The following is a 26,317-nucleotide window of genomic DNA, read 5'->3' as shown; positions in this document are numbered from 1 at the left end:
AACTAGTTTGATAAAGTCACTATTTACACGAACACCCCTCGAGCATGTTGGAATTAGCCAGAATCAGAATGCACAATACAACCTTCTAAAAGTGAAACCAAACTAGCACAAATGGCAATATTTGACATGCACAATGAGAGTATATGTAATGTACATAGTGACCTTGCTTATATAGGCAAGGTTGATGAGGTGAGAAAGTAGGAGACTATGACTGACCACCTCTCCAACATGGGACAATTGTGAGTTCTCTTGATAAGTTTGTGAGCAAATGGCAAGTATGTATACAATAGGTGCCTCACAAAGTGATGACATATGTCTCAACCACATAATGTGAGACAAAACTCTAAAAATCCGTAAGTTTGACATAAGCTAACTAGTTTGATAAAGTCACTATTTACACAAACAAAACATTTATCAAAAAATGCCTTTGTGCAAAATTTGATGGTAAAACATTTCTCAAAAATGTGTTTCCCAGACGATTGAAAGAACTGCAAATTGTCAGGTCCAAATCACACCCTGGATAACATATGATCAAACTTTGCCATAATCCTAATGTAAATAGTGTTTTGTTTTGGATGTACTATTTTGTTGTGGCCCTTTTAGTGGCTTTGCATTCTTTTATGAAATACAGTGTTTTATTTTTGTTTGAGTTTTTTCTTGTTGATCATAATAAGTTATTGTTATAAAATATTGAGCACAAAAAAGATGTTTTTATAGGTAAAATGCTGGCAAGTTAGAAAGCAAATCAAGGCTCCTCAGGCTGCAGGCACTATACATACTGATTTTGAAAGGGGCTTCATTTGTGCTGAGGTGATTCTTTGAATGCATTTCCTTTAGCTTATGCTGTTGGATTAGGTTTTATTTTTGCAGATGTCGTTGATATAGAAAATATGTTGTGAAATTCTATTTTAAGAAATTATTCAAAAATATGTTTTCTTGTATGGGGTTGTAAGATGCCAACTAGGAATCTTGCCGAACTGATGGTTTTGGTTTGATTTTCAATCTTTGACCAGCAAAGTATTTTTTGGTTTTTTTTTCAGGGTTTTCAGTTTTCTGAGGTTTTTGCTTGAGTGTTTGACAATGCTGAATGGATTATAAATGCAATACATGAAAGAATAATGGACTGAAACAAAATTCAGAATTCTGATTTTATTACCAGCAATTAATAAATGCAAAGAATGAGCAAATTTTAGCATCTAGAGCCCAAATTGGCATACCAGGTGTCCTACGCTAGCCTGGATGAGCCTGATTTATTGATGGATCTGCTAATTGAGGTGATACAGAGTCTTCCAAGGACTTCCAACAGCACCAAAGTGCTTTATTGCCTTCCACAATAATTACTAAAAGCAATTTTTTGAAAGAATGATGTAAATCCTTCAGGGTGGCCAGGCAAGATTTCCAATTTCTGACAATTTTCCTTACTAATTTGCTGATGCAAACCACATAAGCTCTGCTGGCTCCAAAATAACCCCTGATCTGCTCTTATTTATTGATGACAACAAATTTTGTTGCTTATTCCAGACTTAAAACCCTTTTATTATTTGCAATAATGAATGTTCTTTTGCTGAAAATGGTCTTCAATTCCACCCAGATCTGTAATTCAGTCCCTGTCACAATCAAAAGACTTCTGATTTTAGCTCCCAAATAGCCTGATAGAAGTTTGCTAATGAGTGCTGACTTGCTGCTGATGTGTGGGGTTTGTGTCCAAACACCAAAAGGTTGAAGGTTTTCGTCCTCAAAACTGATCACAATTCTGTATCAGCTGTTGCAGTCCCTTTCCATGGAGAGAAAATCACAAAAAATTGCTTGAAGAGAATGTCCAAATGATTGCCGTACATGATGTTTTATGACTACACAAATCCTACGCCCAAATTAGGTCTCCAAATTCCAAGATTCCAAATAATATTCCCTCCCAACTTAGGCATATCTTTTTGAGGGTTAACACATCATTAAATGCGGCCATTTTAATATAAAACTTATTTTAACTTTATAATTTATCTTTCTTATTTAATTAACCTTCATTATAAAGTCACTATATAAAATATTTCTATTTTTAGAAAAAGTGACTTATAATGAAATATTATAAAGTTTTCACCTTATAAGCTTACCAAGGCCAGACAAATGACTAAGTAAGGTGCCCCTTGGTTAGCCAATCATCCTAACCTCTGCATTTGCCTGCGGAGACGGCTAACAGGCAAAACTATGCAACTGAGTGATGACCAGAGGAGAGGGGACATTACAGGGGTCAAGTTTTATATGATGTAACACTGGCATCCAAGTGATAATGGTTTGGTGATTACACAAGATCTTTCGCCTCTTATGCTTTTTGTGGCTGGACCTATCAATGGGGATTATGTTTCGTTCAAATTATGCAGATAAATTTTTAAATGGGTTTGTAATTTCTCCCAGTTACGAGGTCTTGTTGATCATGTTTACTCATTGACTCGTTGTAGTTTCTCTTGATGCTATGGACATTTGGATATGAAACTAACAGTAGCTATTTGTAGTGTTTGGTTTTAAAGGTGTCTTAGAATCAATATATCCTTGGATATGTAGTCAGTAAACATGCCACAAGACCGCAAGGCATCAATAAAATACTGATTTTTAAAGTTATGAGCAGGTGATGAAATTTGAGGATTTGAAGGAGTTGGGCAGTGAAGCAGCCGCCAAGGTAGTGTTCAGTTTCTTTATTTCTTGAATAGCATGATTGTAATTTCCAGATATTTATTTTATTTGATTTGTAAAAACTGTTGATACATCATTTGAAAGGACAAAAAAAAGTGAAAATCTATCTATAGAAATTGTCATCTACCAGCGTCCAATCATATGACAGATTGCAAATGTGTCTACCCCTGCAAAAAAATGAAAATTTGCCAATAGACATTAATTGGTAACTTTCCAAGTAATTTGCTATTTTGAACAGTTACACAGTCTAAGTTTCCAAAAAGTCATATAGAAAAGTGTGGAAGTATAAGGACAATGGTTATTAATTTATTAACAAAGAAGATTTTTGAGATATCAGACTCGAAGGCTGTGACATTCTCCTTGTCTCAATGAAAGATTGGGCGATAAGTGGGCTCTTGTGGGGAGATTATAGTGTAAACAGCTTTCAGATAGTTGTGGTAGTCATTGAAGGTCTTGAGTTGGTTCCAGCAACAGGAGTGGTCTTTTTCTTTTCAATTTTTTGGTGTTTAGGTACTGAAACCAGAGGGTTACCAGATGTATCATGCAACATAGTAAATAATTGTTAGAAATTTTTGATTTGATTTTTTTTCCTACTTAAAATAATGAAGTAGATGTGTCATTCATGAGTTGTTCGTCTATACTGTCATATTCAGTTAGTTATACTCAAAAAGACCTTTACTAATATTTTTTTTGTCTTCTTGGTGATCATACCAAGGGGAACACAGAAGACAACATAGAGATTCATCTAGCTTGGTCATCATCTGCACTTGACAAAGCTTGTCCATTCATGTCCCCCCCTTTGAATGAGTTTAATCTCACTCAATATTTTATATTTGCTCTATTGATAACATTCATATGCAATAAGTGAATCTCTCATGGATTGCACTTGTGCCCTCTTTTCATTGCAAACAACTTTCAACATGGATCCTCAGTATGGAAACAGACCTAGGAAAGGGACAATTTTTAATTGAATTAGTGCCTTGTAACAAAATAGCTTGTAGACCTTTGTACCAACTTCTAACATCTTTAACATGGAACCTGGGAAGGGTAGCAACCCTAAAAGATGCAGAGTATGAAATTGAATTAGTGCCAACAATGAACCATTTTGTAAGACAGCTTATAAACTTTGCTCTGAGGAAAAACAAGAAGTAGATTTTATTTATTTTTATCAAAAGAACACCTTGAGAAAGGGTTTGATTCATTTCTATAAATTATTCTTTGGTGAAATCGTTTTGCCAATAAGTAGTGATGCATGTATTATGGAACCTATTAATAAAATACTTTCAAGACATAAATGTCTGTTCCAAAGAATGGTAGATCTCTTGCACAATCTCAAGAGAATATATTTTTTGTACAACAGACATACGTTTGTGGAAGTGGATTTTGCCATCCTTGAAAATTATATCAAGTTATGGTCATATTATAAATAGGCTGCAAGGCTGCAATGAATATTTATGACTCATGGACACAGTACCAGTTGAGCATCATTGTAACAAAATAATTGTGATAAATCAAAATATGAAGGTGTCCAAAGTATTAACCTCACTAACAACAAAGAAGCCGAGCAGCAAAAACTAGATATACATAACAAAACAAATCAAACTATGATGTTCAAAGTTCAAACACAACAAATTTATGAGGAAATCCGAAATACATATCAGACCCAATACTGTACATCTTTAGGACATAAACTAAGAAAATCTCAATATAAAAATAATTATTCCTAATTATCTTTTGTGTTCTTAGCTTTGTTCTTCGCATTGATTTTCTTATCTAACAGCTCTATCCTTTGTTCAACACTTTACTGTAGCCGGTAATGTGGCTACAGCCTGCAAGGAAAAGGATTGTATAGAGAACCAGCTTCATTTCAATATCAGAAGACAAATCAGATTGAATTGCTAGAGGAAAAATATCAGCAGGTGTGAAGCTTGTTGGAATGCTTGTCTGTGTCAACGTCATAAATAGTTTGCCCATTATGACCATAGTTACCCTTTTGCACATCTGCAGTCCTGCAAGGAGTTGCATCTTTTTGTTTGCAATGATCCCCAAGATAAGGAATTGGTTCATCCTCAGTCACAATTTTTATTTCTCTTTTTTAATTTTTAACTTCAGCACTAGCCTGTAAATTAACCTGCAGCATAACAATGTAGAGTGACTTCTCGAGGGAAGCCAATGAGCCTTTCTGTAACCTTGAAACACATCTTTATTTCTAGCATTCTATAAATATTAAAGAATTTTAGCCATCATGCACCAAAGTTATGATAAGGATTTGTTCTTGACAGCACTGGAAAGGGAACCAAATAAAACATCAAACTGACTGATATGCTTTGAACAGAAATCCTACTCCAAGGTAGTGAAAAGACATTCCAAACTACTTGAGCATAGGGACTGTCAAGAACAAACATTAGACAGACTCAACATTAGCACACACAGAACAACATCTTATCAATAAGTAAGGGACACACGAAGCCAACTGCTAACTTTTTAAGCAACAGTTACCATCTAAAAAATGCCTTTTTTGTATTAAGACATGATGTTCAAACATGTTTGACCCTTTTGGATTACATATCAGGAGGGCTGCACATCTCCCACACATTATTGAATTTGGTAAAAACCATCTTTGAAAATGCAAGTAAGCAATATATGATTAGAACTGGCCCTCATCAAATTAGGTCCATCTCTTCGTCTAATTTTGTCAAAACAATTTTTTTATCAGCTTGCAAGTCAGTCGAAAGAAAAACAATGAAAGAGCAAAGCAGCATTGAGCAACTTCTTTTATTATTTTCAGAGAGACCAAATTTCTCCTGAGTTCATCCCAAGAGATAACCCTGTGAGCCGAAGTCTGATCAAAATATCGATTACTCTTGGGATGCCAAATCATGGCTAAGCAGCCTCTTATCATTATGTTGTAGATTCCACTATATGGGAACAGTATCACATTTTTGCTAATTATTATATCATTTCAATAATGAATTCAGCTGCAGTCTTTTGTCCAATAAGCTAGCATTTCATATTTATTAAAATTGCTAGAATGGAAAAACAAAAATGAAAGATATATTTTGTTTAGTCGGTAGATGACATTTTGTCCACAACTAAAGAGGTACTATCTATGCCACCTGACCCATTATGATATCTCTCCTTTTATTTACACTTAGAAAAGTATTTTCTAATTAATGTGCAAATTTTGGAGTGATGCAGGCTGCAGGCAAGTATAGACAGGAGGGGAAGACGTATGTAGTACAGGATGGGGACATTATCCTTTTTAAATTTAATGTTACTGGTGGAAAAAAATGATGGCTGGTAATACATCTTTTCATCATTTTAAATTTTTATGGTATTGAAATCATTTGTAGTGAAATAATGGCAATTACACTAAGAGTCTTATTTTTTGTTACCCGCTGATGTATCATGTGGCTTTTTGAAATTGCAAGACTTTTGATAGTGACTTGTTTTATAGTGAAAGGATAGGTGGCTACATTCAATACTTTTATGCCCTAGTTTAATACTCATTTTAGTTGAAATCGGGTAAATTGCATGTTTGTATTTTGTACCTGGCCTTTGAAAGCTAAACCAGAAATACTGAGAGGGTGGGCCGGGGGGGGGGTGTGAATCAGTATTTCAAGAATTTTGAACAAATTGAGCCAAAAGAAAAGAACTTAACAGCTAAGCATAAAGAAAACACAGATTATCTTGTGGAAAACCCTTTCGGGCAAACCACAGCATACAATAGTTGTTATTATCAGATATGGGCACCAACCCAATGGGCTTCAACCCAGTTACAAACAAGAGCACCAACTCAAAGCACTAGAGGCTCCAACCTCTACTTGAGCACCAACTCAATAAGTACCATTTTTAGATTTGAGGGCATGATTACAAAAATAAGATCACTGTTTTATTCAGCTATAAATAAAACACATAAGACTCAATACATTCTTGTCTGCATAAAACAAACTCAGTCTCTGAAGTATTGACACCACTGGAAGATAGCAAGAACATCTCCTCTAGAGTGTATACCGAATTCTTTGATTATCTTCTTGACACCTTCAGCAAGACTCATCTTTGCAATAAGGTCCACTATAAATACTGCTTTCAATCAGGCACAGCTGCAAAAGTATTTTTACAAACTTTTCTTTTTGAAGTTCATCTGTACGTATGCACACACTCCACCACCAACAAAAACCAACCCAGCTGTGTATATCTTAAAACGAAAGTAAGTTCTCCACGTATTTCAACTACTAGGCTCACTTCGCATTGCCATATTTTTTTTAAAAAAGTCTCTGCACATTACAGTATTAACTCTCCTCACATTGTACCCAGAAGATGATAATCTCATTGTCCAAAAAAGACCCTGATTCCAGAAGAGAGAACTCAAAAAATAACCCAGAAATAAACATGCATTAACAAAACAAAATGCTGTAACAAATTTCTGAGTCTACCATTATTATAAAAACTGAAGTTGCTGCACTGAACCTCTGAGTCGACTATAATTATAGAAACTGAAGACATCCCTCTAACATCTTTTCTCCTGCAGAATAATCATAGACTGACAGGCATCACTACCTTCTCATTTAATTTTTTTTTTAATCCCCTTACTGTATCGCAAAACTATAATATCAAAATAGGCATTCGAACACCCTTTTTCCTGCCCCGTAAAATCTCACAAAGCCACACATATTCAAAAAAATGAGAGGATTAATTTTTTTGTGAAAAAAAAACGACCCTATTCATCCTCATAGCTCTGTGCAAGGTGTACACATTTTTTAGCAATTATGAGAGTTTCATTAAAAAACCGACACCTGCTGTTCTGAAAAACCAAATCGACCCTTTTCCAAAAAAGACGTTTATGCTCCATATGTGCCAAAGAAAAAGAAACCCCGTACACTTCCGACGTGCGCCAGATCTTAAATGATTGTGTTGGTGTAAAGACTGCATTACCACTGCCGTAAAATTGTAAATATCATAAAAAAAAAAAACGCCTCTGTACACACAGTTTGCACAGTTTGAAAAGAATAACACTTAGCATATAGAACAGATACCAAATCTAAAACAATCAGCGAAAAAGATTCATACGCTGAAATCTAAAATTGAATCTGAATCTGCTATACTGGAATCCGAATCTGCAGAAGCACACTACAGCTATCTGGAACACGTTGACACTCAAGAAATTACCACACACACATAACCAAACAGTCCAATTTTCTTTGCTAGAAACAGAACAACATTCTTGACATCAATGACAAAAAAACTCGCCTTTACCTTTTATTTGAGTGATAATCAGATTGTCATGGCTCAATTTTTATTGGATTTTCTCCTATTTTACCTGTAAGGTTATTTTTTAGAGGATATTTTTTTAACTTTCATACTTATAAATTTTTCCTTACGTGCTGCTGACCTTGTCTTTCTCCTTGTCTGTTAACATTGTGGAAGTGAGTCGCCACAAACATTTTGCACAAGTTCACCAAACCATAATCAGAAATGAATGGTACTTACAAATACCTCAAATGGTTGCAATTTTTTTACCACAAAAGACAATGGTTTCTCCCTGAAATATGGTGTTGTTTTAGCAATAGTTATGTCCTAAACTCTGCCTTGAAAACCATCACATTCTCTAAGGTTGTTGAGCATTGAGCTGTCCTTCAAATTACAGCACTGTAACCTGTTGTGACCATTTCACACATCGCCCCATTTAAAATGGGGGCCCCCTCTTTTTGCTCGTTTTGCGCTCGCCTTTCGTTTTGTTTTTTTAAGGGTTTTGGTAGTTTGTCAATTGTCTGGATTAGGGTCAAGCCTTAGGGTTCCCTTTTCGATCTTTTCAGGCCAGAGTCCAGTCAGTCTTGAGAGCTTTTTAAGCTTCCTTTTGTAGGATGCAATTTTGAATGAAATGAATTCGCCAGAATGGTCTATTTTCAATTGGAATTTTGAGTACAGAGTCTTAATTTGTCTAAATGTTGATGATGAAAATGTGAATTTTATTCAATTAAGTAATTTTTGATCAAATTTTGAGTTTTTTGATTTTTGATCCTGGGCATTGGGAATGATTTGTTTTTGCCTTGTGAAGTGATTAAACTTGTGAAATCATGATATTTTGGCCTGTAGGAGCAAAATCGCTCCTGTCCCTCAGTGAAGGACCGGAGCTCGTTTTCAAAAATCTTATTGTTCCTGCAGGATCAGGACAAATTTCGAATTGGAAGTGATAAAGAAAGGCGTGATCTTTCCATTGAATATAAATTGAAGAATTTCACGAACACGGAAATGCCTCAGGAAGCAAAATCGCTCATGTCCCTCAGTGAAGGACCGGAGCTTAAAATCAAATATTGCTTTGTCCTTGCAGGATTTTAACAACTTGACGATTTGAAGAGGTCCAAGGAAGTACATTTTACCAGATGAATATAATTTGAAGGCACAAACATGAAGAAAAATGCACTAACATGCAAAATCACTCCTGTCCCTCAGTCAGGGACCAGGGCGAAATCCATTGTAGCTCCCGTCCCTCTCCCAGGGACCAGAGCGAAATTTCTTATAAGGCAAAATTCAGGCAAAGATCAAGTAAGTTTTAGGTTTGAGGCAAGCAAAGACGATGAATTGAACCCGTTGAAGACAAATTGAAGATTACAAAACATCAACAAGGGACCCAAATGCCCAAGTTCGCTCCTGTCCCTCAGTCAGGGACCAGAGCGATCTTTGCCTTAGACGAATTTCTTGCCAAGTTTGAATGATTTCCAAGCCAAAGGTGAATAAAACGGAGCATTACAAGACCATCGAAGATAATTTTTGAGGTTAGCAAAGTGAGATGAAGCCTACAAGAGCAAGATCGCTCCTGTCCCTCAGCCAGGGACCAGGGCGATATGTTGGTTATATTGCCCTTTCTTCAAATTCAAACCACTCCAAGTCAAAGTGAAGGGTGGCAAGGACGTTTTGAGGCGTCTCAATGAAGAACGAAGTATCAAAGGACCACCAAAATGAAGGATTTGCACTTAAATACCTAGGTTCGCTCCTGTCCCTCAGTCAGGGACCAGAGCGAAATTTTCATGAGAGCCTAGATTTTGAGAGTTGATCACGTTTTAAGTGTCCAAGGGGATCAAAAGGACTTCATTTTACATGATGAAAGTAATGGCAAATTGATGAAAGCAAGTATGAGCACAAGACATTGAAGATTGCTCCTGTCCCTCTCCAAGGGACCAGAGCGATATTTATCATATTGGCCAAATCCTTCCAAAATCACGTTAAGTCAAGATCATGCGAGGTGGTAAAGAGTCTAAGGTATCTTAGGAAGGTGATATACAAAGGTTTCAAACGTCAAACGATTATCAATTGAGCCAAGGAAGCTATATTGCTCCTGTCCCTCAGTCAGGGACCAGGACGATTTTCACAGGATCCTTAATTTTCCTTCAAAATCATGTCAAAGCAAGGTCGAACAAGATCAAGATCGCCATTTGGAAGGTGATGAACAAGAAGCAAAGATTAAAAGTTAGCAAATTTGAGCCAGAACACAAGGATCGCTCCTGTCCCTCACCAAGGGACCAGGGCGATAATCCTCCAAACATCTAAATGCCTTGATAAAACAAGTGATACAAGCATGGAGTAAAGAAACAACGTTATTACTCGCCTTATGATGGAGATTGGAGATCAAAGATACAAGATCGAGGAGAAAACATCTAGTTCGCTCTTGTCCCTCTCCAAGGGACCAGGGCGATATCACCACAAAAGGACATTCATTTTCAAGGTCAAGTCACCCAAGTTTGAAATTCCTAGCAAAAATGCCAACTTCAACGTAAGGATGAAGATTTTGAACGTCAAAAGTGCAAGAATCAAGACCAAGTTGATAGATCGCTCCTGTCCTTCAGTCAGGGACCAGGGCGATGAGGTTTGTATTTTTTCATCTTCAAATTTTGGCGCCAAAACAAACATTTTTTGAATTTATTTAAATGCTAGAAAATTCGATAAGTTGGAAAATTCAATTAAATGGCATTTAAAATATATCGCAAAATATTAATTAATTATTTTTGCCTTGTAAATAATTGAATTTATTAATTAAAAAAACGATGGCATTTAATAATTAATTATTAATTAATTAAAAAATTAAATGGAGCGCTTGGTTTATGAAGGTCGGCCTTTGTTATTTATTCAAAGATCATTTTAAATTGCCTAATTTTATAAAAGTCGGCCTAGAGGGGATGGGTGGTATGAGCGCTTATAAAGGGAGGTGAAGATTTTCATTTTCACATTATCGTTTTACCATCTTCATTCACATGCAATTTGAGGAAGACAAGAGAGAAGTGCAAATTGTATTCAAGGTGGTGCGAATTTCATTTCAAGCAAGGAGGTGCGAAGTATTATCCAAGGAGTGCGAACCTGGAGTTTGAATTAAGGAGAACTTGCCTAAGACCACGTCAAAGACATCTCCAAGGGTGGCGATATTGATAAGGGGGACGTTTATTTGAAGACCACGTGAAAAGGGCCATCTAATTTCAATATTTTGCCTAGGCGAATCCTCTATTTTGCATTCTAGAGTTAGCTCTCTAGTGAGGTATGGCGATATTGGTTTTGTTGTTTTAATTTTGAACGTTGATCGTCATAGCTTAAATTTTGAATTTTGAAATTTTGAATTCCATTACCTCAATCGTTTTTTAGGAAATGATAACTCAAAGACTTATCATGAGGTTTCCTAAAATTTATTCTCTAATCTATGTTATGCATTGCAAAATCTAGTTTCTCATTATGAAATGTTGTGTAGGTATGGCGACCTCGAAGGCGGGAGCATCCACTAGTCGTCCAGCACGAAGAAGTTTCGAGAGGTCCCTTACATTGGCAAGCCATCACCTGTCGCCCGGAGAATAATCGAGAGTGGCATCATTAAGGCGGTCGGCTTCCCTCCAGCTGTTCAGTGCCATGAGTTGATGATCGAGTGTGCTCGTCATTATGATCCTCAGTCCAGAACGATCATATCTAATGAAGGAAACACTTTGGCGTACCTTTCAGAGGAAGCTATAAGTGAAGCTTTCCATCTTCCAGAGCACAGAGACATGATATATAAGAGCATTGAAGGAGCCAGGTCAATGTACGAGGATGATCCAGATGCTTGTCTAAGCATAATCAACAAGAATTGGTTACTCAAGAGCCGTCCTCGCCTGAGCAAGATCCCGAACACACCACACAGGATTGATTTCCAGGAGGAGTACAGAGATTTGATCACAATGCTCAACCGAGTTACAGGAGCCCCTCACGCCTTCTATTTTGAGAAGTGGATGTTCTACTTCATCCAGGTGATTATTCAAGGGAAAGGAACCATACATTGGGCTAGAATGATTAGCCATTGCTTGGACGTACAGTTGAGGAGACTCAAGGCTACCAAGTCCTTCCACATGAGTTCATACGTCATCTATGCCTTGATTAGGAGTTTTGAGTACGCAGGACTACCTCACAGAGGAGTGATTGGAAGAGGACCCGACGAGGTCAGAGTTTGTGATTCCTATGTCCATTTGCATCATCCGCCAGGAAGCAACTACAAGCTAGTTAATGATACCTTCACGATGAACATCACAAGGACGTTGCAAAGTGGGATTCACAACAGATTATCTCAGGATGCACAGGAATTAATAAAGAGGTATGGTGCTTGGTTTATTCAATTTCCGAAGTTTACTTATATCAGAGTTCATGGATGTCCTTTACCTCCATACATGTTGCCGAGATATCCGACAGACAGAATTGTGTTACTTGAAGTAACAAGATAGTTGGCAGCATATGCGAAGGCGTTCAGACACAGACATGGGAATGGAGTTCCTGTACCTATCATTTTGGGCAATTCAGTTGAGGTATGTCCTAATGCTTTAGCCATGGATGACGCAGAGAAGGAGTTAGCCTTGTATTCTTTTTCATCTTTTGCTTTGAGAGAAAGCTTTGATCCACATGGATATTTAGAGGAGACAGTCGGCAGGAAGTTTAAGCATGAGTATCAAATAGAAGATTTTATGATGAATCTCTTAGATGATCTTGAAGTGAAACGAAAAATGCATTCTAGATTGCCTTTGGATTTTATCAGGAAATGCAGGATTTACAGAGTGGCCGACCAAGCACAGGATAGTGGCAGACATATCCAATCATCCTATGATCGAGAAAGTAAAACAATAAGGTTAGATTGGAATGAGCCCGAGGTCGTGGATTTAGATGCTTTGATGGCTCCAGTCTTGTCTTGTACTCGCAGATGGGTTGACGTACAACATCAGAAGTTGAGAGAGCAAGGCATAACTATGACTTTCACTTTGGAAGAGAAACCAGCCGAAGGTGGAGCCAGTGTGAGTGAAGGCAATCCTAATCCTAGAAATTCAGGTGAAGGTAACCTTCGATGTGCCAGTGAAGGCAATCTCCATCCAAGAGGTTCGAAGAGGAAAGAAAGATCAAAAAAGAAGGAATCTTCCAAGAGGAAGCAAGGGGCTAACCGAGATCGTTCATCCGGTACTTCTTCTAGACCAGAGAAGAGGACACTTCAAGTGGAAGAATCCATGGAGTCGATGGTACAGAACGATAGGCAGGAAGAAGGACAGGCACCGCAAGGGTCACCAGATGGATCTCTCCAGGATTATGAGCTAGATGAAGATAGAGAAAATAACGAAATAACATCTCCTCCCAGAGAAGAAGAAGTAGTGCATAAGGAAATTCAGGTTCAAGAGACAAGATCGGCCATTCCAGATTGGTTGAAGAAAAGATTAACCAAGGTGATCGTGATAGAGGATGAAGATAATGCAATTGATTTAGAAAGCCTTGTTGGACGTTCTCACGAAGTAACAGAGAAGAGGAAGGCTACCAAGATGTCCAAGATGATTAGAGATGAGACTGGATCCAGAAAACTGCAGATAGCTACACCGGCAGTAGACAAATATGAAGGTGAGATCCTAGCAGAGGAATATGATATACAGACTTTTGAGCTAGGACCATCCACAACAAAGCAGACACTAGATGATACCACCAATTCATTTGAGGCATTGAAAGACAAGCTTAGAGAAGAAATGGAGAAGAATAGAAAGCTTGAGAGAGAGGTCGGTGCATGGAGGACATATTTCAGTCATCTCAATGAGCCTTTGGGACGTCAGGATCCAGCTAGATCACCAGTGCAGGCACTTCCCCTTCAATCAATTAATGAGGCAGAAAGATTCAGGAATATGGTCCAGCGTACGAGTACTTGGATGGATAAATCTCATACAGTTGCCATAGAATTTGTAACAAGGATGATGAAAACTATTCATCAAGCTATCCAGGTTCTTGAGATAATCCACAATTTGATGATAATAGTGGCCGCATTTGCTCATACCAAAGATGTTATCATTCCTGTCTTGAAAGTAATTAGACACACATCAAGGAAGGTCTTAGCGCAAGAAAAGATCATGGATGGAGGACCTCACAGTTTGCTTCAGTGGTCAACCTTACTCCATATGAAGAGTGTTTTCTTTGAGGACATCAGTACTAGATGCAGTCAAGTTGAGGAGGTGATCAATCCGATCCAGGACAGAGTATTTGAGGTACTACGTACCATTCTTGGTAGGAGGATTGAGGTCGAGACAGATGTGGATATGCAGGAATTGGAGGATAGAATCAAGGTCATCTGTTGTAAGGACGCTAATGTCACAGACGAGCAATATGATCAGATGTTTTCCACCATGCTCCTGATTGAAAGAACAAAGGAACTTGAACTTACATGGGACACAGCTCTTCTAGATGCATTCGATCAGGTCATCCACTTGGAAGAAAGTATGAAGAATCTTCCCGAGATTCCAATTGCTGAAATCGAAGGAATCGTATCAAGATTCATTGCATATGCTAAAAAGGAACATTGGAAAGGGAATAAGATTCTAGATGATAGGTTGTTATAGATGACATGGCACCTTAATTGTCATTGGTTTATGTCTCCTAGGTTTTTGTGCCAAATTTAATATTTGGCTATGCATTTAATATTGTTCAGTAAAAAGGAGGCCATTTGTAACAAACCCTAATTAGGGTTTTAGGTGTCATGATCTTGACCGTTGATTTGCTTTCAATCTGGACCATTCATTGTAATTGAGGATGCTATTTATACCCTCATTTTTCATTTCATTTGTAATAGATAATAGTGAAGAGATTAGAGAGAGAGTTTGATTAGAGTTAGAAGCAATTTTACTTTTGTAGCAAGATTGAGTTTGAGGAAAGGAGTTCAAACAATTGTTGTACATGATGACTTTGAAATCAATGAAATATTGAAGTTATGGTGTTTTGTTGCAACTTTCTTGGTTATCTTCATGGTTGTTCAATTTACTTGAATCATGCTCAATCAAAGTAGTGTGTTAAATTGAAGGATAAAGTGTGAGACTTGATCTTTGGTAGGATTCGTAATCCAAACCACTAGCTTCTTGCTGATCGTAGGAACGCCTTGCGTGGTCGACTGGAGATATTTGAATCACTTAACCCTCAACCATTATTGCATCTTGGATATGTACCTTCGTGGTAGTGTCTTTGATCTTTGATGCATTGAAAATCATTTCGTTACCTTAGAAGATCGCATCAATTTCAATTGAGTTGTTATTTTATGGCGAAATTGAAGTTGGTAGAATTTTGCCAAGTCTTGTCCACATGAAGTCATTCTTAGGGTTAGATTAGATTAGACCTCTTACAAACCCTATCCTTTTGTTATTTTTTGCAAAGCTTCTTTAGTTTAGTAAGACTTTCGGAGTGTAAGGCCCCTTGAGGACACAGCAAATCACATCATACCACTGGAGCTTATCCACACGTAGAGACCCTACTAACCAGAACATTGGAGTCATCCTAACTGATCCTTCATGCGAATCTTCAGCAGTTAGAGACTTTATTCAAGAGAGGATAAGATGCCTTTAGGTATTTTATTCTGTGTATGATGGTGTACAAAATACACGTCAACATAACCCTAAGTGTGGGCACTTTTTTCCAACTTGACTTTGCCCTCCTATCTGTCCTAAACAGATCTAAAACTGCCACAAACTTTCTCAAGAATGGAGCAGCTAGAACCCTAAAATGGCTGTGCTGATTTTAAGTATAACTCTGCCTTTAAATATGTGATCAACCGATTACAAATTGCCATGAACTATCACCAAGTAACCCACCTGAAACCCTAGATGGTATCATTGAAATCTAGAAAGATATATCTTGATTACCATCTGAAAATTTGGAAAAGTCTGCGCAATGGTGATTTATGTTTGAAATCACTCCAAGGAATTGTGTGTTTTCGTCCTCCAATTCCAAACCTAGAGGGTTTTCATTCTCAGATTAATTGAACCAAAGTCCGATGCTTCAATAAGGAGTAGAAATTATAAAATAGAATGCATGATTAATGTGCCTCTTTTTCCTTGGTTGGCCTATCTTAGAGTTTTCCTTTGAAAGGCATAATTCTTCACCTATATTTGAGAGGAATTATTTCAAATAAACTTTAATTATAAGACCTTATTTTATATTTTAGCTGTATGTGAGACCCTCTTTATTATAATTTTAATCCCATTTTCTGAGTGCAAAATTCCAAAAACCCATTGGAAATGTATGATGGGCATTTTGGGTTTCAACTTGGTGAAATTTCAAAAAAGGGACACTAGTAGATTAATGGGATTTTCACCTTTTTTTGATGTTGTTTCATCTCAAGAACCGAAATTATTAATCATTATTCCTTCCATGATTTGTGAACCAGAAGCATGTGCTACTCCTAATTAAAACATTTAACTAGTTAGTCAAAAATAAATAAATTTAGGGATCCTTTTATTATTCAGTCTTTGCTTACAACCTGTGAAATGTGTTTGTAACAACCCTCAAGCTGTATCTCAAAATTTCACCCATTTTTTACTGCATGCTGCATTTATCTAAGTATTATTTCAATTAGTTCATTTAACTGTATGCTTAGGTATTTTCTGTCCATATGAGACATGCATCCATCCGTACAAGATAGGCATCCGTCTATACAAATATACACTTATCCAAACAAGATAGACATCCATTCATACATGATAGTCATCTATCCAAACGAGATAGGTAATGCCCTGGTCATAGACTTCGACTCATAATTACCATTTGGATCTTTAGTCTCTCATTGAAAACTACATTGCCAAATGGAAGTGCATTGATGCCATTGTTTTTAGGATTATATAAAATAAAAAGGTTTTGAGTCTTGTCTTGAAGTTTGGCCTAAAACTTTGGGAAGTCAAAATAAATCTATTCAAGATTCTTCCGAGTATACAATGAATTTAATTTATGTTGAAATTTAGTTTGAGGTTTTCTTTTGTGTTTTTAGTGTGTTTCTTTCTTAAGTTAATTTGCTTAGTTACTAAGTTGAATTTATTAGTTGTTGAGTGTGGGTTAGTATATCCAACTTTTCGAATATCTCTTAACCTTGCCTAAAAAAATTGAGTATTGGTAACATTATTCGTCACCCAGATTGCCTGCATACTTCCGAATAGGATTAAGGTGTAATATATGCTATTCTATTCTCGTAAGTTTGATGTGAACTGTCGAATGTGGGTACACAACACTTTCTAATAACATTCTTCATTACTCAGACTGGCTACATTCGCACTTTCGAATGGGATAATCATAAAGTTGTAATATATATGTAGTTCTATTTTTTAGTCTAAGTTTGATGTGAATTGTTTTTTTTTAAAAAATTTATTTCTTCTCGATAAGACAACTTTTGTTGTGGTTCTTTGTATTAATTTCAAATAAAAAAAATATTTACTTAGTTCATGCGTGGCCAACCAATTACATTAGAAGCTCGTATGTTAAAAACAGTGTTCCACGGAGACACGTCCCCCCCCCCCCCCTCTTATTGGTTGCGTCTTTGAGATGGGGACGTCTCTGGGACAGGGGGACAGGGACGCAACATCCCCCGCCGTCCTGCCACCCAAGCGCCACCGGAGATGGGGAGACGTCTCCGTGTCTCCCAGAGAGACATGGAGACGCCTCCATGTCTCCTTGGAAGACGTTTCCCCGTCCTTCAAGAGACGTGCAGACGCCCAGACGTCTCCTGTCGCCCCCATGTATATGCAATGTTTAAAATTAAAATTAAAAAAAAAAGGTGACTTTTTAAGTTTTTTGGGGGTTAAGGGGTAATTCTAATTGGACGTGGGCCAATAGAAAAATAACACCCAACGCCTTTAGAAAATAATAAAAGTATTTTTGGCCTCAACGCGCAAGGGGCGCTGCCCCTTGACCCCAACTTGTGGGCGCTGCCTCCAAAAAACCCGTTGAAAAATATAGGGGGAAACCGCGCCGATAGAAGTAGGGAAAATCTAACCTCCGAGTCTGATTAGGCTCCATATAACAACACTACTTAGAAATCTAGGTAATTGGTATTTAGATTTAGTATTTCAAATTTCTTATAGTCTCATTTGAAAATGTAATTCTTATACTGTAATACTGTCATACATCTTGTCAAAACTAGTTTTTCAAGTACTATATGTATATGTATAACTATATCAGCAGCACCACCCCGCCACCCCCCCCCACTGCCGTCCCCAAACCGTCCCCAAACTTAGGCCCTTGCCCCCCCCCCCCCCCACCGTCCCCAACGCTCGTGGAACACTGGTTAAAAATGGCTGCCACCGTACAAAATGGACCAACAGTCCATGACCCAAAATACAAAGGGGAGGGAAATAGAACAACATTTGATATGTAAACCGTCGCTCCGAAGGCCCGTTTGATTTGAATTGTTGAATGTGGGTACCCAAACCTTTTTAGAGCATTGATTTAATAGAGTCTTAGACACAATTTCTGATCCTGATACAATTCAAACATCCTTTTAGTTGGTAGTCTTGGCAATTTCTTTAGAAAAACATCCCAAATTATTGAAGGAAGAATTTTCAAAAGTTGGGTATGTATATTTTTTTCCTCATCTAATATATCTATAAACATATTAAAGTAATTATGTAATCTTTCTATAATGGTCATTCAGTTAGTTTAGGATCTTTCCATTTTCATGTTTAGTTTCTTTTTAGAATGTCTCCTTTCATGTTTCTATTCTTGATCGTTTCAGTTATGGAAAGATCCTCTTGTAATTTTCTATATAAGGAGCATTCCTCTCCTTATTTTGTTAATGTTATTGTAGCTATAGTCGGATTCCTTCAGGTTGACATAGAGGTTGTAATAATATTGAGAATTATATTATTGTGATAATATAATAATGATATTATTATTGAGGGCCAACTTGGAAAAGTGGTGACCCTTGGTAAAGGGGCACCACCGATAGGTATAAAGGAAGAATAAATCTTCCTCTCTAAGAAAATAGATGATTAAATTTTCACCTCATTAGACAATTTAAGCACAATCTCAGATTAGATCAACTGCAGCAAGAATAAAGATAAACACAATAACACAGAGATTTTGACGTGGAAAACTTGGCTAAAGGAAAAACCACGGTGAGAACCTACCCACAATAAGATGATACTCTGCAGTAGTATGTGTAAATATTACAATGGGGAATGCACATGCATTCAGGCACACTGCGTAGAGCTCACTACTCAAAATATAATGACTCGGAAGGCTACAACCCTCAACGAAGGTTCACTACCTTACAATAACATTCGGACTACAATCCGGTTAAGATGAATTGAAGATTAACATCTCCAAATGTTTGATGATAGCTTCGGTTAAGCACAATTGTCTGCCCGCAACACACTCTGATCAACACTTCACACTAAAAGATGAATTCGCTTATTCGCACATACATGACTCTTTGATAATGTAGACAGAACCACCATACATCACCGATCACCAAATTACATGAGTATAACACCTATTTATACAAATCATCAACCTTGACTACAAGGTTGGCTCAACCCTAAACACCTAATTACAAAATTACATCATACGATACATAAATTAACCACTGGATCAATACAATGCCATAGACGACATAGCATGGACCTGTTGTGACATTTTCACACATCGCCCCATTGCAAATGGGGACCCCTGCTGTTTTGCTTTTTAGGGTTTGTTTTCTAGGTTTTTTAGGGTTTTGTCCGTTAGCCTTTGCATTTTGAGTGTCGCCAAGGGGATCACATGGATAGCAGGTCCTGCTAGAGTGAAGTCCTGATCCTGAAATTTTGGCTAAGTCTGAAAGTCTTGATCCTGAAATTTGACTAAGTCTGGAAACTGAAAAACCTCAAAAAACTAGATTTTGCAATATAACTCCTGGAGGTCTGAAACCACTCTCAAACATCCTGAAAGTATATATGGAATATAACTTAAAGTATAAGACTTATACTTAAATGTTATATTCCATAAAAATTATCTTGATAGAGAGTTCAAAAAGTCAAAAAGCGCTCCTGTCCTTCACTAAGGATCCAGAGCGAAAAGCGCTCCTGTCCCTCTCCAAGGGTCCAAGGTGAAGTGCTCCTGTCCCTCACCAAGGGTCCAGAGCGAAAAAGCTTGTTGGAGTCATTCCTGACCTTGTTTGGTCAAATTGAGACATCAAAGGCATGGTGGAGGACGAAATGAATGTGATAGAACATCCAGACTTGATCAAAGACAATGAAATGATGGAGTTTTTGTCTAGAAAGGTAAAAGCGATCCTGTCTCTCTCTGAAGGACCAGAGCGATTTTCTTCATATACACATTTTTAGACCTTTCTTGGGCTTGAACTTTTATTCATGGCGTATAACAAGATGATATTTTCCCTAGCAAAGGAATTTCGAGATGAAGGATGAAGCATTTTGACCTAGAGGGCAAAAAGCGCTCCTGTCCCTCACTGAAGGACCGGAGCTTGATTTTCAAATTTGCACTGTTCTTGCAGGATCAAGACAATTTTATGATTTGAAGAGACCAAGGAAAACATGATTTATCCATTGAATATAATTTAAGTGGTCTACAAAGGAGTAAATCAACCCAAATGACAAAAAGTGCTCCTGTCCCTCATTGAAGGACCATGGCGTTTTTTCAAGTTTCTCCTCTTTGTTTGAGATTTTATGGCAAAACTTGACTTGGATGGGAAGGACGAATGATGTTTTATGCCTTAGACGCAATTGAGGGTTTTAAAGACAAGGAAATACACCAAGATGTAAAAAAGTGCTCCTGTCCCTCTCCAAGGGTCTAGAGCAATTTTCTAAAAAGTGCAAATTTCTTGCAAAGCCAAGGCAAGTTTGTGATCGAAATGAATGAAAGAAGATATGATTAGCCCATTGAAGATAATTTGGAAAGCTAGCATAGGACGGATAGGCTTGAAATTGCAAAAGTGCTCCTGTCCCTCATGAAGGGACCAGGGCGAAAAACATATTATCTAGCCTTTCTCGCCAATTTTGGACAAATTGAGGCCGAGGCACAAGTTTGAAATGCTTCGAGGTGGAGTTGAGATGCAAGACTTGCGAATTTTGATGACAATTGGCAAAAGTGCTCTTGTCCCTCTCCAAGGGACTAGGGCGAAATCTCCAAATATGCCCATTTACCTTGCATTTTGAAATGATATTTTTATTACCAAGACTCAAGAAGTAGTGAAATGTGGTATTCTACGCCTGGAGAGTAATTTGAAGATTAATGTGATCAAGAATTTGCACAAAGACTCAAAAGTGCTCCTGTCCCTCACTGAAGGACTAGGGCGATTTTTTATAAAATCAACAATTTCCCTCCGAGATTATGCTAAGCCAAGGTTGTGCGAGATGGAAAAGGATCTTCTAAAGCATGGTGAACAAAGATTTGACGTCAAAATTTGAGAATCCTACCCTAAAATAGAAAAAGCGCTCCTGTCCCTCTCCAAGGGACCAGGGCGAAAATCTTTGGAAAATCAATTTTGCCTTGCAAAAACAAGTTAAGCATGCATGGAACAAGTGAAAGGGATCATCGCTTACCCCACAACGAGAATTGGCAATTAAAAGATGAAGGATCAAGGACAAAAGTGAAAAAGTGCTCCTGTCCCTCACCCAGGGACCAGGGCGAAAATGTCTTAAAGTCACGTTCCTTCTAAAGATCAAGTGAATTAAACTCAAGACTCCAATCAAAAATGCCATTTTAAAATGCCTAGATGAAGTTTTGAACGTGAAAATGAGGAATGCAAGGCCTAGATTGAGAAAAGCGCCCCTGTCCCTCTCCAAGGGACCAAAGCGAAGTTAATGGCATTCATTATTTTTTAACATATTTGGGCGTTAATATCCTCCAAATCGCATTAGATGCCAAATTGCTAACTTTGGAATATTTGAAAAAATCAATTAAATTGGCATTTAATAAATTAATTTTGGGCCTAAAAAAAAATCAAATTTTTATTATAAAGGCATTTAAAATTAATTTTTGTGAAATTAAAATTAAAAGTTGAGCGCACAAGGCATTATTTTGCCTTTATTTGACAAGTCGGCCTACTCCTTTTGAGGTTTTATTTATTATTTCACCTTTTATTTGCTAGGTCGGCCTCATGGGTAAGTGGAAGGTGAGCGCTCTATATATTGGAGGTGTTTTTTCACAATTTAAATCATTCAATCATCCTTTCAAGTGCGAATTTGGAGAGCTAATTGAAGGTGTGAAATCTAGCTGGAGTGGAGCAAATTTCTACTAAGTGTGGAGACTAAGGAGGGCGAAACTCATTTTGAAGGCCATTGGAGAGGCGAATTTCTTGCTAAATTGGAGGATAATTTCCAGATGTTTTGAAGGTATTTGAAGGCGAATTTCCAGATTTTTGAAGAGGCTAGTGGAGTTTATTCTTTTTCAAGCTAGAGGAGGCGTAATTCATCCAAGGGAGGACTATAATCTAAGCTTGTCCATCAAAATCCAGTCTTCTCTCATCATTTTTTTTCAAAGTTTTGTACTTAAGTACTCAAGGGAAGGTATGAAGATTTACTTTTTTGAAGAAGTTCTTGATTTATCATGACTTTTTTCAAATTAATATCTTAAGTTTTACCTTTGAAAGGTCTTAAATTTCATGCTTTGAGGTTTGATGCTCAAAAGACTAACTTTAATATTTTGTGTAGGCATCAAATGGAGATCCCGGAGTTGGAAGATCAAGCAAGATCAAGGACGGTCTCCTCCAAGAAGATCAAGCAAGGACAAGGGCGACCTCCTCCAGTCAAGCATCGACAAGGATGACCTTCTTCGATCCAACATCAACAAGGGCGACTTCTTCCAATCTAGCATTCCAAGGCGAGGTACATCATCGTCCTGCACATCAAAGATGAAAGAAGTTAGAGCAAGGGTTCGTTGAAGAAGCAGATAGTTCCAGATGAATTAATTAAAGCTAGCTTCTCAACAACATCAAGTTGAATATCTACCAAGTTACAAGTGTCAGACGAGGTGGCATCCTAGTCATCATTTCTCCAGTCAGTGTGGTCCACCTCAACATGTCCAGATTCAATGTACCTAACTCATGGGAGATGGCACAAACTCCAATGTACCTACCCCGGCTATTCATTGGTGGAATTTTCCAGAGAGGACATGTGTCCAAGCAATACAATTATTTCATTGGTCAAGCATTAAATGTTATGTAATGGTTGTAACAAACCCTAATTAGGGTTTTCATTATTGAATCTTGGCCATTGATCTTGAATTGATCTAAGCCATCGAATTGTATTGAGGGCACTATATAAGCCCTGACATTTCATTTGTAAAGGCATTAGATAGAAAGCAGTTAGAAAGGAGTTAGTGAATAGAGAGTAGTTAGAAGGTGATTAGAATAGCAATTAGAGTAGAGTAGAGAGAGAAGCCAAAGGTTGTTGCCAAGATGTTGTTGTAAAAGACTTGTAACTTCATTGAAGAAATGGTGAAATTTATGGGTCGATTCGACAATTTGCATGGTCTCTATACTTCTCATATTTGATTTCGTGTTATTAGATGAGTGGAAGAAATGTGTTTGATTGATGGTGGAATTTGTATATCCATACTACTAGCAGTTTGTTGATTGCAGACTTGCCTTGTGTAGTCAACTGGAATCATTCAGCTTAAGCTTAACTTCAATTGTCGCTTCTTCATTGATATGCATCAACCTGATGGTGTCTATGCCTGCAGTGATGATTTGAACATCATAAAGCTTTCCTTCGAAGATCGCACTAACCTTGTGGAGATGGTCCTGGGATGTCAAAACAAGACTTAGTTAGAATTTCATCAAAGATCATTTATTGCTCTTACATTCTTAGTGTTAGGATTAGATCCTTTCCTCGCCCTCATCTTTTTTCCTTTTTTCAAATCAAAGCTAGTAAGAGCCTGTGTTCCAACAATATTCAAAGCAGATCAGACGTTCAATCATCAAATGTAAGTCCCCTTGTGATTCCAGCAAATCACATCATACCACATAGAGCTTATCCACACGTAGAGATCCTACAACGAAGAACCTTGGAGTCATCCTGATTGATCCTTTTTCGCGATACCTTCAGCAATCAGAGGCTTTACTCAAGAAAGGATAAGGTACCCTTGGGTATTTTATTCTGTGTTTGATAGTGTACAAAAAACACGTCAACAGGACCCAAATCAAATCCTCGAACACACAACACCACCAGAAATCTTGCCAAGATCATTTGCAACACACTACACCAATCGAAAATGTTGCATAACACGAAGAACATCACCGGACCCATAAGATCTTCAATAATGGGCACAATGATCAATGCGGACCAGCAAAACAAATAGGACACAATTAGGAAACACCAAAAGCACGTTAGAACCATCCGCAATAGCTACACCAACACCACTTAATCAAATCTTCATCGATAACCACGCTAACACTCAACAACAACAATTTGGACAAGAAAGATAACTTGCGGAGCACCAAATCACGAACCATATGAATTGAAGATACACAAGAACATTCCAAACATTCTATCAAATCCTTAGCCAAAGATATGATCGTACCAGAGTACAACAGATCAAATACCAACTTAACTCTCTGCAATCATCGAAACACCAAAATTCAGGAATATGTTGACATCAATGACAACAACATATCCTAGCAGCAGCAATATCCAACATCTTGGCTGTGTTCTATGAAAAAACTGTAAACAACAAATACGTCTTTGGATTTCTAATTTTCTCGGCATGGTGGGCAAAATTGTTTGTGATATGTATGGACAAGAAATCCATATGCAGGCAACTTGTCCTACGAAATTTAGTGTGTACATTCTTGTCAAATCTGATTTTTTTTGGGATATCCCTCTGACATGAATCTTATATATTGATGTGTATTTTTATAGTGTCCTACATTGTGCTCTAGCATTTTACAACTTAACATTCGTTTTTATAATCCTTATGTATAGGAATGAATGATTTATATGCAGTGATAATAGGTTTCTTTCATAGATAATGGTCATCATGAATGACTATCTCACTTGCTTTCGTTGGGTGTGGACATTCCTCGAGTTTTAAGAGTTTTTAACCTTTTAAATGTCTTTGGCTATGTTACCAGATCCGTTGGCCAAGCAGCCAGATCTGGGTCTGGTCTGAACCAGATTCAGGATCCGATTCAGTGTGGCAAGGAGCCTGTACTATATATAGATATTTGTTATAATTATTATAATGTTATATTATTAGTATTTTATTTAATTTATTGATAATTGTATATTATAATATTATGTTATTATATAAATATTTATTAATTTAATTTTATTACTATTTTATAAGGTTTATAAACATTTTGTATATAAAATTCTAAGAACTATATGTTTTGTTTCTGCTGTAAATATTTAGTTTTATGATTTGTCTATATTTTTTGTACGGACAAATCCAAAATGGCCCCAACTCTAAATTTTTTCCGAATCCCTTGACCCAAACCAGGATCTGAACCAGAACCAGCAACTTAAGGGCTTTTGTTTTATAATTTCTGATGAAGCACCACAGTATTGAGGAACATGTGGTTGTGTGAAATTTTCTATATGAAATTCTTTTCTTTGCCATGTTGCAACTTCACAAGTTAGATATATTTCTAGTGATGTTCACACGAGATTTCTGTGATTTGTGAGTTGCTGCTATGATTTAAATCCCATAAACTGCAATAATATGTTTCAATCAGTTATAGAGATTCCAGTTCTAAAATAGTTTGGTCTATAAGGAGATGGCAAAAGAGAACAATCATGTGAAGTCAGGAGAGAATTTGTAGCTGGAATGCTTACAGACGTAAAATTTTGTGCAGGTTGACTTGTAATGGTGCGCAATAGTCCTCGTCAATTTAAACTTGGTGGGGAGAGGACATTTTTTTCCCTAGGAGGAAAGCCCTTTTTAAAGAGTGATTATGATGTTAAAGAATACACCATAGGGCAACCATAGTTATTGTTAACGAATGCCCTAATTGCTGGCGACTTATTTTGAGAGGGGATACCCTTATTCCATTCATAATTTGGTCGGCATTCTATTGTAAGCTAAGTTCTAAGAGCATTTTTGCTCGCTTTATTTAACGTCGCTCTATCTCAAATGCATGCTTATTGTGTCAATTTATTTTATTTTAATATAAGATAGAAAGCTTCTGTTAAAATATATTCCAGTTTTCTGTATGTTACAATTTGGCTATAGTTTTATATTGTATTTATGCCAGTGAATCGTTTAATATTAATTCTATTTTAGTTATTTGTATGTGATTAAAGTGTACTGTTGTTTTATGCATGGCTTCTAGCAAACAATTACATTATCATTTTAATGTGCAAGCTAATATAAGTTAAATAAATGTAGAACTTTTCAATTCAATTTAATTTGTGAG

General features: G+C 37.1%; 1 protein-coding gene across 1 annotated transcript in view; it reads left to right on the top strand.

Annotated features, from left to right (window-relative positions):
- LOC131037607 (obg-like ATPase 1) overlaps positions 1-26,095 on the top strand; it is a 110,699-nt gene extending 84,604 nt beyond the window's left edge. The window contains exons 10-13 of the mRNA XM_057969788.2: positions 718-810; positions 2,621-2,671; positions 5,884-5,985; positions 25,757-26,095. Of these exons, the coding sequence (XP_057825771.1) occupies positions 718-810; positions 2,621-2,671; positions 5,884-5,979 (240 nt within the window). The 3' untranslated portion in view covers positions 5,980-5,985; positions 25,757-26,095. The remainder of the gene's footprint in view (positions 1-717; positions 811-2,620; positions 2,672-5,883; positions 5,986-25,756) is intronic.
- The last annotated feature ends 222 nt before the right edge of the window (positions 26,096-26,317 follow it).

The sequence above is a fragment of the Cryptomeria japonica genome, chromosome 11 (genome assembly GCF_030272615.1).
Source record: "Cryptomeria japonica chromosome 11, Sugi_1.0, whole genome shotgun sequence".
Lineage (NCBI taxonomy): Eukaryota > Viridiplantae > Streptophyta > Pinopsida > Cupressales > Cupressaceae > Cryptomeria > Cryptomeria japonica.
The sequence above is the reverse complement of the archived record's forward strand: the minus strand, read 5'-3'. Positions and strand labels throughout refer to the sequence as shown.